Source organism: Ceratosolen solmsi, unplaced genomic scaffold, assembly GCF_000503995.2.
Source record: "Ceratosolen solmsi marchali unplaced genomic scaffold, CerSol_1.0 scaffold29, whole genome shotgun sequence".
NCBI classification, from domain to species: Eukaryota; Metazoa; Arthropoda; class Insecta; order Hymenoptera; family Agaonidae; genus Ceratosolen; species Ceratosolen solmsi.
In genome coordinates, this window is record NW_011948417.1 from 2,480,059 (window position 1) to 2,496,603 (window position 16,545).

The window sequence follows — 16,545 nt, forward strand, 5'->3', positions numbered from 1 at the left end:
CAGATTTAAAAAAAAAATGTTCAGAATATTTTCAAGATTTTCTAAAAGCTGTTAAAAACTATTTTACAGTATACTTGAAAAATAATTATTTTAATTTCTTCGCATTTCCATTAACTGAATTCTCATAGAAATCTATCTATCTAATCTAAGATGTTAAAATTTTTTAAAATAAATCTAGCTAAATCAATCGATATTGAAATTTTCAGTCTCATTTATATAAAAAGTTTATAAAAAAAAGTTTATAAAAAAAATTTATAAAAAAGCAAATTTATATCGTAAGTCCATCGTTACAATAAAATCTTATACATAAAAAATATATAATGTTTTAACAATAAAAATCCATATGAATAATCGATATTATTCTTATTGTAAATAGAAGCAGTTAAAAATAACCTTAATTATCCAAATGTAAAAGTATAAAAGAAAATGTTCTGCTTAAATGAATGTACATAAGAAACTAAGGAAATCAATTAATAGAAAAATATTTTTATGGATGCTTGAGTCATACAAAATATATTCAAAATTATACTAAGTATGAAATAATTTTGTCTATACGAAAAAAATTATATTATTGAAAAGATTAAAAACATTCTCAAGAATTTAAAAATTCGGAACTCATGTTTTATATATATAAATATATGCAAAAATTGGTGATACAATTTTGAATAAGTTTTAAATTATAAATTGCGGAAATATAAAAAGTTTGTATGTTATTAGTTGATACAACGACATAATATTAAACATTTGGTTGTACTCTTAACGATGATCGACAATGATATTTTAAGCGTTTATATTCGTTAAAATTATTTGTATATTATAATACTTATTATTGTCTGTGTAAATTTGGATATATTTTAAATTTTGACACTATTATTAAAGATTTACTTATTTAGTATATGCTTTGTCAACAATAATTCACTTCAAGTTTACAAAATCTATATATATTTAAAAAATTTTAATTCAATAATATAATACTATTTAAATATTCTGAACTATTTTTCTATAAATGTATTTACTACTACTTTTCTTAATGGTATACAATACACAAACTTGTGTAGAATTGTTTTACAATTTCTCATATTCGAAGACTAATATTTAGTATTTAATTGATATTAGTCCTTGTTTAATATATAATTTCATATTTAGTCTATTTACTAATAAATTTAATGCAATAAGTTCTATAACTTTAGAAAAATTATAGTATACACAAAATTCTAACTGCAATAATACTTCTTTTTTAATTATTTAGATTTTATTATAATTAACTCCTTTTATTACTTGTCCAAAAAAAAAAATGTGTACATTGTTTTCATAAATTTAATTATATGGCAAACAAAAATTAATGTAACAATTTATTATAACTTTCCATTTGTCAAATTAGATCTACATTTTGAAATGAAAATTATTAAATTATATACAGTTAATATTGTTAATATTATATTCTTAAAAATGATATACTTTTTAAGGAAATTAATCAATCATTGATTTATTTAAATATTATGATATCATGATATTAAGAATTTTATTCATATATTTCCAAATTACCGATTACACAAAAGTTTTCTCGTTCACTCTTCAATGATCCCAACTTGGTCAGTCCATAAACATGTATATATATATATGTCTGCATTATAATGTGGAAGAACAAAGCTATATATAACTAAATTATATAAGGGTTTAAATTATTTTTATTAAAATTCAATAAAAAGTCGAAATAATAGTGATTTTTAAATTATTTTAGTAATAATGAAAATATAAAAATCTCCATCTATATTATTAACATAATTTGTGTGTGATATTCTTATATGTCGAATTACAAATATTAATGTTAAGTAAAAGGGTTTAAACTTGAATTTAAGTCTCATTATATATTTGCATAAGTAAGTAAGTAGTCGTACAGAATATTTATAATATTCGTAATTATAAATAAAATAAAATCGTACAATATACCTCTCTTATCGGATATTAAAATTTATTCTATATTAATTAGAGAAAAAAGTAAATATTTGTAACTACTATCTTATCGAAAAATATGTGATATTATTATTAAATTCGATGGAAAAAAAATATTTAGTAGATTCTAATATTTTAACATTCATATTATAATTAATATGTATAAATACTATTAATTATATTTAATATAATTGACTTTATTTATAATTAATTAGATTTATTGTATATTTGAATTTACATGCTTTTAAATACAGAGTATGTTTATACTAACATAAAGCAATGTTCATGTATTACTGTATTAATTTATTACTGTAATGATTTTATTTTTGTTCACTACATTTCTTGCATTAAGTAATTATTGTCAAAATTACATAAAAAAAAAAAAAAAAAAATAAAATAAAAATTAAAATATAATAATTAAGAATTATAGTTCTTTTAATTAAAGTAATATAATTTAAAAAGAAAAAAATTACTTAAAAACAATCTGAATATATATTCAATATGCTTTTAATAAATTTTGTAATCAATTCTCCAGAATTAAAATAGCTCTTTTCAATATTGCAAATTTTAATTGCTTCTTTTAAGATTATTAATTTTATCTATCCAACGTTTCATTTATTGTTAATATATACTTACTGTAAATAATAATAATAATAATATGATATAGTATAAATAGAATTAAATTAAAATTTCTTTCCTATTATTGTCTTTTATATGCAGGTATCTTGGGTTAGACATCGAGACATTCATATCCTAACCGCAGGAGCTTACACTTACACAAGTGACCAGCGATTTCAAGCTTTACACAAACCTAATACAGGATCAAATAATGAGTGGTCCGAGTGGACTCTTTGTATCAAGTGGGCCCAAGAAAGAGATGAGGGTATTTACGAATGTCAGATTTCGACTATTCCACTCAGAGCTCATCAATATCATCTAAACGTTGTTGGTGAGATAAACTGTATTTTGATTAAAAATAAGTTCAAAATTATTCTATATCATTCGTATTATACAAAATTAATACAAAATATAATTGAAATTTTTTTATATTTCCATGATACATTGATTTATACATACACATGTACTATGTATAATAGTACAGATAACAATACCCATATTTTGTTAATAATTTGTTTAATAATTGAAACAGTGTTAAAAGTAAAAATAATGCCAAGTTTCTTTAAATTAAGTAGTACACAAATCAATTTCACTATAATATTCCAGAAGTATTATTAAATTGCCCTTTACTTTCGTAATATTCATTATTTACTACATTTAATTGCATAATTAATAATAAGTCCATACATTATAAAAATATATATATATATATATATATATATATATATATATATATATATAAATAATATATAAAAATGTTATAAATAATAAATATGTATTATTACATTTATTAAATAATTTTATGTGCAGCATAGTAGTCCTTTAAGCTTGAATATGAATATTTCATGAAAATCTAATTTAATTTTGCAAGCAGTAATACAATTTAGTAATTTGGATTTTGAACTATTCCTTATAAAATATAAACTTTATAGAATTGAGAATTCATCATCAAAGTAATTTTCGTTTTAATTTCAATATTAAAATAAAATACTAATAAAATAATATATATTCTATTCTATATTAATTAATACAAAATCCATCAAAATATTTTAATTATATTAGTGAATTCGAACTAAATTTATAACGAAAATTTATTAGTTCAATATTTACATTTCTATAAACATTCCTTATATAATTTTAGTATAAAGTTCCTACACTTACATACATAACAATATATATATTTAAATTCAGAATTAATAAATGAATATTTCGTTTTGTTTGAATATTTAATTTCGAGGAAGCATTATAAATTAGAAATAATTAGATTGAAATATTTTAATGACTGTCAAATGACTACTAGGTTAATTAATACGTATATCATTAATGAAGAGCTTATATACTAGATTATACAGAAAATATTTTTATCTTGATAATAAAATCTTACATAATCTCTTCTTAGTATATATAGTACGATATAGCATTATGAACTAATAACAAACTTTACCATAATCAAGATCTATATGATATTTTCAATTAAATTTTACAACGAGTAATAAATGTTAATTTATAAATGAACGTGAAAACTAGTGAAAGAAATATGTAAATATTATTTGATAAAAATAAAAATGTATTATTTATAGTGAAAATTGTGATAGAAAATATAATGGAATTAAATTTTCTAAAACAAATCAAGATTTTAAAAATTAATGCTATTATTATTATAAATATATAATAATATATAATATATAACCTTATTATATAAGGTTCTTTTTAATTTAGTTGTAAAACTTATTTAATTATTATTAAAAATAGTATATAGAATGTAGAATATTAGTATTTTTATAGTTGAAATTGAAACATCATTTATTACAATCCGGCCTAACTGAATAGAAACGATTCATGTGTTGCATGAAATATTAAAAAGTTTGTAAACAATTTTTTCTAATGAATTTTTAGTTTAACTGTATTTTAACGCATTTTTAATTATTGTTATAGTATGCAGTATATTAATTAGAATTTATTTTAAATTTGTTGTCAATACCGATACAATAGTTACTAGTATTATTATATTTTGCAAGTTTATAATAATACGTATAATGATATAAAGTATAGTAAACGTAATAATAGTCGTTATTATAAAATAAATATTATCTTTAACATAATGTAAAATGAAAATACTTTACAGCTGAATATAAGAATTTTAATTTTATCAAAAACCGTCTCTTAACAATTTCAAATTCTAATTGTAACATTATTGATTCGCAGAGGCGATTATTAATAAACTTTTTCTTCCAATTAACAAGTAACAGCTCATGAAATGCTTAATTAACGGAATTAACGGAAAATGGAAAATAGTTTGCTTGCTATGATAAAGCGGGTAATGATTAAAAATAAATCCTTGCATTAATTAGTATATTTATATTTGTTCCAGTACCGACAGCAACGATATTAGGTGGACCGGAGTTGTATGTCGGAGCTGGCAGCACGATAAACCTGACGTGTGCGATCCACTTCAGTTGGGAACCGCCGGCTTTTATCTTCTGGTATTACAACGATGCTGTGATGAGCTACGATAGTCCCAGGGGTGGCGTGTCCGTGATAACCGAGAAGGGCAGCGACGTGACGACCTCCTGGCTCCTCATACAGGCGGCCCAACCCTCGGACTCCGGGGAGTACAAATGCAAGCCGAGCAACGCGAATATGTCGTCCATCAGGGTCCATGTTCTCAACGGTGAGTTCCGACGCCATAAATTTTATCCTTTGTTTTCGCTCCCGTGGGTTGCGTCCTCGCGTAATCTCCGGTTAAGCTAGGCAGAGATGCATTCTGATCCAGGCCGTTGATCTAACTTTTCAATATACTTTCGGTAATTTACTTCTCCTTAGCTCATACACTAATACGGTATATTCGTTACATCATTGAGCACACTCATAAGCGCGGGAATTTTTAAACATTGTGCATGATTGATAGGCTTCCTTAAAAAGTCCAACATAACGGCTTTTTCCCAAATTATGCATATATAATTGATTCGATCATACTATTATTAATGTGTAATCATTTAAATTAGGGAAATAATGTATTTGTACAAGGGCGGAAAATAATGAGAATTTAGAGGTTATATCTTGTAAAATTTATAATGTTACTCTTTAGGTTCACGTTCTAATTATATTAGATGAAATGACTTGGGAAAATGTATAGCTAATAAATGACATTCTATTTCAATTACAAAAGCAAATTGTAATATTTTATATTTATTTATAATTACATAAGGTCAAATATTGCTATTATTATGACATTTCCTATATGAATCAACTAATCCGAGATGTTCAGTTATTCTCTATTATTATCTAAAACAATATGTAATAGCAGAAAAAAATGCATTTAACAAAATGCATAGATAAACTACGTAGATTATATAATATAATAAGATATTAAGCATCAGCTGTTAACATTTATTTCATTTTAACAGAATACAATTTAAAATAAATTTTTTGTTTAATGATTGCAAACCATTACAATTCATAAGGAGACCGAAACCTATCTTGTATAATGTGATCTAATAAGAAATATTTGTTATTGTAATTAACAATATTACGTTATTTTCTACAACTCATAATCCATTCGGATACTATATACTTTAACCTAAGCTTGAATGTATTTCGTAGAGCTCTTAAACCAGTCATTTATATTATAGAACAAGAAACTTGATATTACTTTCATGCTTCCGAACAAAAAAGTATATAACTTGATTTTCCTTATTTTTCAAGAAAAAGAATACAAACTTACAAAATCTCAAAAATGCTATTATAGTATTTTCAAAATTTATTTTAAAATCCAAAAAAATCTGAAATGATATATATATATATATATATATATATATATGTTTAATATTTTTATACTATTTGTTATTATTCTAAAAATGTATTCTATTTTTATGGTATAAATTATATAATAATTTTAGAATTCTAATAAATAAAAAAAAAATATATATATATATATATATATATATTTTATTTATTAGAATTCTAAAATTATTTATTAATCATTTGCAAAAATATGATTTAATAGATTAAATTTTAATTCTATACTATTGAGAATAAATAAGAAATTTTTTATCGCATTTTCATTTTATTGAATTAAATATGAATATTATATTGGTATTAATCTAGTGAATTTTTCAAATAATTATTTTAAAAATATGTGTAAATTTATTTGGTAAATTTTGAAAACTATCGATGATTTAATTTTAATTTTTAGAAGCAGTGATGTAAAACTGATACGTGGACAGATATGAAAAACACTTTCATGAATCTCTCATGAATCGGAATTTTGGTATTAGATTTACAATGCTTTGTTAAAATGAATGCTACCAATTGTCGATGTATATACAATAAAAACAATCTGTAGCCGAATGCCGGAAATTATATTTTGATTTGTTTTCAAAACGATTGCACGATAAGGAATCTCTGTAGCTTATACACACAGCCTCGGTTTCTCTCTTTATTTTCTTTCTTTTCCTTCATTTTAGCTACCAATAAAGAAGATTCAAGTTTCTAGTTTTTACTATGTTTGCTGGCATTTTTCCTTGGTATTATGCTTTATATATTTAATGTGTTTTAACATGTAGAAATTGAAATATAAATTATAGCTTATATTGAATCATAAATACATAAATTCATCTATGTTTTTGACTTGTGACTAATATTATATATAAACTATATATATATATATATTTTTTTTTTTTTTAATATTATGACAAATGTTTTTTATTCGAGCTATCAGTTCAATTTTTAAAAATTTATTTCAATTTTCAAGATATATTTTATAATAGGTTATCTAATATATGTTTATAACTTTTTAATTTAAAATAAAATGTTATTGTATTCGTGTTAAGGATTAACAGAAATTAGAGTATTGCAATTCTTCATTTTAATATTTAATTTTGAATTATTTTATTATTTTATTATTTTAATTAATTTTTAATAAAAATTAATCATTATACAACACTATATAGCAAACAGAAATCTATCAATAAACTTTACTTATTCACAGTTGCCAATATCCATAGTGATAAATATAATATATAAAAAACATAATTCAAAAGTTAAAAATAGAATTATCAAATCGACATTGTAAAAGAAATATTATATACTATTACATTGAGCTGTATATGTACTTATTAAAGTATAATAGTTAACAATGGTGCTTATGAAATTAAAGCTTCGTATTCTCTAAAAAGCTCTACAAATATCTCGATTATATTTGATATGACTTTTACATTATTGCCCCAATTTTCTTTGACGAATAGGTCTCCACATTTGAACAACAATGTTTTTTAATTACCCTTATTTAAATTGCTCAAAACACATATTCATGTTTTTCTTGTATTGAAAATATCTAATATTTCATCTAGAAAGTACACCTCTAATAGCATATATTGATTTCGCTTTATCCCCTAAAATACATGGATTTTTTTTATTGCAAATTAATTATTGCATTATTTATTAAAAATTGTGTATGTATATATATATATATATATATATATATGTGTGTGTGTGTGTGTGTGTGTGTGTGTGTGTGTGTGATATGATTCTCTAAATTACTGTAGTGGAAATGTGAATGAAATTTCAGTAGATTAATGATTCCAGACCTCCATTATTTCCGTATATTTGGCCTCTAATAAATTTGTCAGATCTATACAACTTAAGCCTCGAAGGTCTTATAAACCTTATCTTCTTAAAGAAAAAATTCCTTTTTATAAATAAATCATCTTTCTTAAGCAAAGACATAAATAGATACGACATCTATAATAGCCATCAAGTGAGGCTTAAATACTGATAATATTGGATGAATGAAAGAAGTTGTGCTTGACCACTGTACTTTTCATGCTATGACGCAATAACCCAGATCCTAACTTAACAATATGTACATAAATAGTCAACATGATAGACCATCTTTTAAGCGATTATAATCTTACAATATCGATAATGAATTTGATTCAAATAATTACTTTTTCTACTAGTCTATATGCACAATCATCTTCTAAGCGACTATAATCTTAAAATATTGATAATGATAAGACTAAAATTATCATCTCTTTCCATATGTTTGAACATTTAATACAAGCATTAATGTCTTCCTTACTTTCATCTACATTAGAGAAAAATACAACTTTCTATAAAAAAAAAACCTTTTGTATTTATATTCATTTAAAATAAAATAATTAATCACTCATAACTTATAAATTAGTAATACGCATGACCAATTAACATTAATAATATTTCTGATTTATCGCAATACAAAAGTTTGAGCCCCTCTTGATATTAGCCCTTTTTGCCACAGGTGCTTTTATATTTGAAAAAATCTTACAAAAATGAAAACGTTCTTTATAGGCAGCGTAATCAGAACAGATGCGGGATGAAAAAATTCTTCTTTGGTTCGATACTTTTAGCAGCATGGATTATCTGTGGATAAACATTAACAGTTGACCCACATTTTCTACCAACCACATTGCTTTTCTGTTAGGTTCTTTTAGTTTTTGTCGTAAGCACAACGTAAGATCTCTCAATATTCCTTCAAAACTTTTTGTAATATTCCGAATCTACATATTTCATTATCAAGATATTTAGAGAATAATATCATATATTATGAATGAGGTAATAATTCCACGAAAATTGTACTAATATTAAACAACTAATGAAAAAAAAGAAACGCTTGAATGTTTAAATTTCCATGTTTAATGAAAATTTATAGGACAATATAGACATAAAAATATTTATTAAATAAACAAAGACAAATAAATTAACGAAAATGGCTTATTTACTATTGACATACTTATATTCAAGTTAAAAATGATTATGAGTATGAATTAATTAATTATTATAGAAACATTGTGACTCATTATGTATTGCTAATTGTAAATAATATAGTATTTACGAAATTAAATTATCGACATATTTATATTTATATTATAAATTATTATATGAATTTATGAATTACTATAGAGATATTGTCACTCATTATTTATTACTAATTCTAAATAATATAGTATTTCAGATATTAAATTATGCAGTTTATTGAATAAAATATTTGGTTATTCAGAAAGCAATCGACAAATATATTAAATGAATATTGTATTTATACAAATAATAGATTAATCAATACTTCCATTTTTAAGTAATGTTTAGTATTAAATGACTTCCATTGCTATGTTGACATAAAATATAAAATGTTTTATTAGAAATTTCGTTTCCAAAAAACTAACATAAATAAAACGTCGATATGAAAAAATATTCATAAAAGAACATTTGTAATTTAAATACGGAAGATAATTTGAATATATAAGTTATAAAATATATATAATATTTGATTTAAAATGATCTACTTTATAAATACACTGATTAACAAGTGTTATTATTTACAGAAAAAAATAATAATAACTATTGAAACGAATCGATATGATTTTAATCATAACTTACATGTAACAGAAACTAAATTCTTTGATTATTACATGCGTTAAAAATCTTTCAAAATTACATTACTATCTATCTATCTATCTATCTATCTATATATATATATATATGTATAGATATACTCAGATAAAGTAATTATATTGCTGAAACCTAAGAAAATAAAACTATACCGAATAATAAAATGTTCAATTTGAATGAAAGCATTTCGTATTTATCGATACAAAATATTTTTATGTTAATATTCCGAATATAATAATTCCAAAATAAATTCAAATTTGAGGGCTCCAAAGAATTTAAATAACACATTTTATGACTACAGTGCAATCGAGCCATCGAACTGGCTTTGAGCCAATTCCTGCTAGTTCACAACAGCTGGCCTGGACCATATCAAAAACTCTGAATCATTGCAGTTTCCTAAAAATTTATCCCGTGTTTTTAGCCTTTCCTAAATCTATCGCAAATATTTTTAAAAAAGGCTTTACTAAATTATAATGTATGCCTTCGTGCTTCGTCATTTCAAAGGATTTAATAATTATTTATAGCATTCACTGTTGTTTATTTTTACTTCTTTTATTTTATTGATTTTACTAATCTGATAACTGCTTGTTTATGCTGTAATGTCGGGAAAAATTGATTATACAAACTTACAAAATTAAAGGCATTAAGAACCTGTAATATTATTTTCTTAATTAAATAAGAAATTTATTTAATTAATATGAAATTCACATTCATTCTCAAATAATTATTTCCATTTATTCATGTATTTGATCAAGGTAGAAGTTACATTTGTACTACAACAGTACTGATAGTAGGATTAGTAACAGTTCTATAAAATGATTAAATTATCTGTAAAAATGCTTATAATTATACATTTTTCTCATTATAATAAGTCTGTTAAATTAACAATTAATATTTATCATATTTTTATTATAATTTTTTCTCCAATATCCTTTATTTATTTTCATTCTTTTATTTCACATTCTAACTTTTCATAACATAAATTCAAACCTTTTAATTGTCTTTTATATTTACAAAATTCTCGATATTTCTCTTTCACATTTACTTACTACTAAGATTGCCTGTAGTTCTATTTTATAATAATATGAATAATTCCCTCATTGAAAGGAAAAGAAGCAGGAGTGAATTTGATCTTCATTCGCAGAGACGCGAGATTTGCCTAAATAAACTACAGGAAAAGTAAACTTTCTTCACGTTTGCCTTAAATATTAGCGTAATACATATATATATCCGTAAATAGCGTGAAACAAGAATATTTTAGAAAAAGCTTTTTCGCATTATAACTCTTGTATGTTAATTTTTAATCTTATTCAGTAAATCTTCAAAAATTAAATGATTTATATTTAAAATAAGAATTTATAAACTTCATAATTTATAATCTGTTATATGAATTTATTTCTTTGCTTAATAATTTATTATTTTATAATATATTCTTAAATTATGTAATAAAAATACTAGAGTTTCTCCACATTCAACTGAATTGAACCTTTTATGGTACAATTTATGCTAACAATTTCACCTAAAAGCAAGTTCATGGTAATAATATATTTAATCACTATAAGAAATAATTTATTAGTAATATAATTTATTATTTTATTATTGTTTTTATTTTTGTAAATATTATTGCTAATCTCAATTTTATGAAATTCATGATAGTAAATACAGAAACTCGAGCAATTAAATAAATAATCTTTCAATATTATTAATTGCAAGCATAATAGAGGCTATACATAATGTTATTTTGTACACAATAAGAATGTATTATACAATTATACAATCTATAATGAAAATCGAAAGTAATAGATTATATTGAAACACATGTATAAAGTTATTTATAATAATATAAATGAATTTTGTTATTCCAATCATTGTATATTATTTTTCCCATATAAAATAATATTTTACTAAAATTATTAACAAAAAAATCTAACCAATATACTTATTAAATGTATTGTAATTAAATTTCTTATCCTTAATTATTTTATTGTTCTATTTTTTATTTTAATTAAATGTTCAATGATAAATGACTTGTTTTCATGAATAAAAAATTAAAACATATTTGTATTAGAATATTGAATAGTAAAATCGGATTCCATACAATGCAAATCAATAATTAATATTTTAATACAAATGATAACAATTTTAATAAATATGTAGTTCTAAAATATAATACTAAATAATAGGAAAAAACCTTTAAATACAAAATATTAATATGTAAATTCAAATCGATTTTTAGTTGCTATAAAACATGCTGTTACAACATCGTTACATATGTCCGCCGACTTTAACATGCCGTCTATTTAAAGATTTTTTTGTAAACAAAATAACAAATATTTCATCATTACAAAAAATATGTTACAAACTAGGTATTTTTGGTATATGTTACATTTATGCGACAACTTATGTTGGATATTACTTATAATTAAACATATTATATATTGAAATTATAGTAATTCAAAAGAAATTATAGTAACCAACCATGTTATTTATAACAATTTCACGACTATTAGTGCCCGTTTAATGAATTCGTTAAAAATCCACATATATTACTAGAGGAATTATAGTTACTAATAGTTATTTAATATAATTAGAGATTTCGATAAAATCTAAAAAGAAATTATAACATCAATATCCCAAAATTTTTCTATTTATTAAACATTAGCTCTTTTAAAGAAGACAGTCGTTTATGATTCTTTAATTGATTTTATAAATAATACATAACATACAAATATTCAAGTATACTTAATTTATATATAGTATAAGAATGTTTATTTAATATAAAACTTTATTCGTTCCATTAAAATTTACTATACTAAAATCTTAATATTTCAAGTCTAATAAATTCATGAAAAATAGTGTATATCATTTAATTAAAAATATTTAAATATCAAATCATAAATATTAATCAATATTTTCTATGAAAAAATATTGCTTATTAATAAAAATAATTGTTAATGCTAAATATTATAAACGTTAATAATAATAATACATCCTTTTTAAATTGTATTTCAATTTTGAAAATTAAGATTAATTAATATGTATATTAATTTTTAGTTCATTTAATAATCCTGTCAGATACATTTTCAATAAATTAGAAATATTAAAATATTACTTATTCTCAAATTTATTCATATCGACACCAATTGTATATAGCTTTCTTATAATAATATAAAAAGTAATTATAATAAAAAACAGAGCGTTAGAAAGAGCATATAAGACCTCGTATTTCGTTACATATGTCATCAACTTTTTTATATGAATGAAAACACATAAAAGCCTTTATCTTTATAGGTGAACGTCCAGAAGCGATGCAGACGGGCACGGCAGGACCTATTTTATCCTCGAGCTGTCTTTTAGTGTCTCTCATTATTTTGTACATATCCTCGGTATAATTCATATACACTATATGAAGCTAATTGCATTAAACAAAATAATGCCTATGTGAATTTAAAATATGAAACCAAATCCCTGATCAAGAGAATGGAATATCATAGACTATTCATCGTTACCTATAGAGGGTTTTCTTGTTTTATTCTCAAAGCTATAAAAATATGAAAGCAAACCTGAAGCAAAAATGAATAAGACGGGAAACGTGACACTTTTCACATCCACGTTATTCGTAACTGCTAGCTAGTACGAATGTTTATAACGAAGCTTCCAACATGGGATAGCAAAATACAAATCTGAATAACATTAACAATTATGAGTAAAAAGATCGGGAAATGTTAATGAAGGAATTCTTGTGCATAAGCGCCCGAATATGTATTCTTTACCGAGACTTTAATAGATATTAAAAATTTGAAACTCTCTTTTCAGGAAAGATTCCAATGAAGGTTAGTAATACTATTGCGCCATATGAAAATTAATAAAATGAAGTAATCTGTGAAATAAAGTGACGAAGTGTAACTGACTTGACCATCATGAGTGGTTTATAAAAATCTCGTTCTAAAATTACTGTAGTGGCAGTCCTGATATGTCACTGTATATAAAAAATCCCCACGCCCCATATATAATGCAAAGTCCACTTCATCGTATACAAATATGTGTGTAGGTATGTTTCTGCACATATGTGCATGAGTATGTTTATGGTATGTGTACGTATGTGTATGGGTTTACACGCGAGCGTGAATTGAACACTGGAAATTAAAGTATGAATGTATAATGTGCTCGGGGCCTTTATGTGGTATGGATTTGTATTGTGATGGATAATTTTGTTTACAAATATGTAATGATCTTTCTTTAAATTTTGTAATTCTTTTCATTACAATCGAATTCATGAAAAATATCTTTTGTGAAAATTACATGAAAAATTATGCTGCGTATAATTGTCAGTCAGACTTCACATTTTTTTTATGCCATAGCTTACCTACTATCCTACTTACATTGTATTTTATCATTGATTTGATACTTTTAAGATAATATTCCAACAAATCATTATATAAATGCTGTTAAAAATATCGCTTAAAATAAAATTTTGTATTAAATTGCGTGAACATTTTTAATTAGTAATACAATATAGAAAATTATTTTAAAATACATCTCCAACATTCAAAATTAATCATTTCAGTGGAGATAGATTTAATAAAATTATCTACTTTAAATTTATGATATGAATAAAATTTAAATTAATAATAATCATAATATTTTATCTAATAGCTATGTTTAATTTATATTTATTAGATCTATCGATCAAAAAAAAAAAAAAAAAAAAAAAAATTATTAATTCATATAAGAGTAATTATTTTTTAGGTAATTTTCACATAAAGTATAATTTCTGATAAAATGAGAGTTACACAGATGAGTTTCGTAAGTCTTACAAAATAGTGTCATCGTCGTTAGTATTTGTAACACTCATGTAAAAACTGAAAATTTGAAGAGATTTTATGAATGCATAATATTATACATTCTTCTTAAATTTCGATATTTATTTTATATAATGTTGAGACAGAATATTAATTTATACACTTTAATATAATTTTATATAATGTAAATATTTTGTTATAGAAAGACTTTGTTACTGTATTAAAGGGAGAATATTTTAGACAGAAAATTATTAATTATTTATTGAGTAATTCACGTTAAATAGATTTAATTTATATTACTCCATCACGATCCTTTAGACGTAAATAAATAAATTGTTAATATATGTAAATAAAGTTTATTCATAGTGATAAAGTATGTTGGTGAACACAAGTACCATAAATTTTTCGTAAATTGTAAATTTTTGTTGAAAAAATAAGAAAAAATTTTGTTATTATGATATACAATTTACAAATTACTGTATAAGTTTCGTTAAAGGTATTTTAACTAAAATTGACATTTCACAATGAAAACATGTATAATTTTATATCAAATTTGATACGTTTGCTATAAATAATAATGTAGCTTATTATTCTAAAGTACTATTTATTAAAATTAAAGCTTTGTCATCTAAATTAATGTTGAATGATAACTTTTGCGATGAATTCAATTATTATTTTTTTTTAATATTATAAGAATAAGTTTCTGTTGTCTATTCATGTTTTTACTATGAATAAAATTAAACATAAAAGTTACGTTTTCTTTCGTTAAGTCTATTCAGAACTTCAGAATTATATCAAATTATTCGCATTGTAAATACGTTGTAATAACATTAAAATGAAATAATAGTCTTTAATATACTGTTTGCGTGAAAAATAAATAAATTTAAAAAAAAAAGTTTCAAATACAATTGACTTATTACATTAATTTTAACAAAAATATATAAATAATTGCGTATGAATGTGCCTCAAATAAACTATCATACGTATATGATAGTTTCTTTGATAAAACGAATACTTTATCTTATAAAATACAATTTTATTGATGCACTTCCAAATAAATTGAAAACTTAACATTCATATGTACAAATAAGTTTGTCCATTATAACAAAAATATTATTACTAATTATTTATTTTAATTTTCTTATGTTTTAATCAGATTATTACACTATATTTAAAATCTATTTTTGGTTGGTTAGTTCTTAGTAATTCCACTTCCAGATATTTCAAATATACCTTTTTAAAAACTATATTTAATAAGAAAAATTGATATTAATAATAAATTATATTAATTGATAGAATAAAATATTAATTTGTGATTTTATTCGATATAATTGATTAAAAATTCCAAATTTTATTTGAAAATATTATTTCGAAATTTTAATCAATGGCTACGAGCTACATTTTTTTATACTTCATGGAGAAAATTTTCATAAAGTAATATAAAATTTGTAAAATCGATTTTTAAAATTATGTGAAAATTGCTAAATACATAATCGACTCATTTGAATGATATAAATGTCAGATTTCAAATATGTAATAAAACTAATTTTTTTTATAAATGATATTCGAATGGCAAATGCATTGTATAAACAAATGAGAAAGCTGTTCCATATGTGTTTAAAATAGTTTTGTCTGAAAAGAAATATTCAAAATGGCTATCATTGGAATTATGATTAAAAATATGTCTTATACATGTGATATAGTGGATTACATTTTTAGTACCAGTGTTTTGATGAATTAACGA

General features: G+C 22.5%; 1 protein-coding gene across 1 annotated transcript in view; it reads left to right on the forward strand.

The window, feature by feature from the left end:
- Nucleotides 1-13,654, forward strand: part of LOC105359627 (peroxidasin homolog) — a 51,266-nt gene extending 37,612 nt beyond the window's left edge. Inside the window, exons 3-5 of the mRNA XM_011496256.1 lie at nt 2,674-2,902; nt 4,943-5,242; nt 13,291-13,654. Of these exons, the coding sequence (XP_011494558.1) occupies nt 2,674-2,902; nt 4,943-5,242; nt 13,291-13,391 (630 nt within the window). The 3' untranslated portion in view covers nt 13,392-13,654. The remainder of the gene's footprint in view (nt 1-2,673; nt 2,903-4,942; nt 5,243-13,290) is intronic.
- The last annotated feature ends 2,891 nt before the right edge of the window (nt 13,655-16,545 follow it).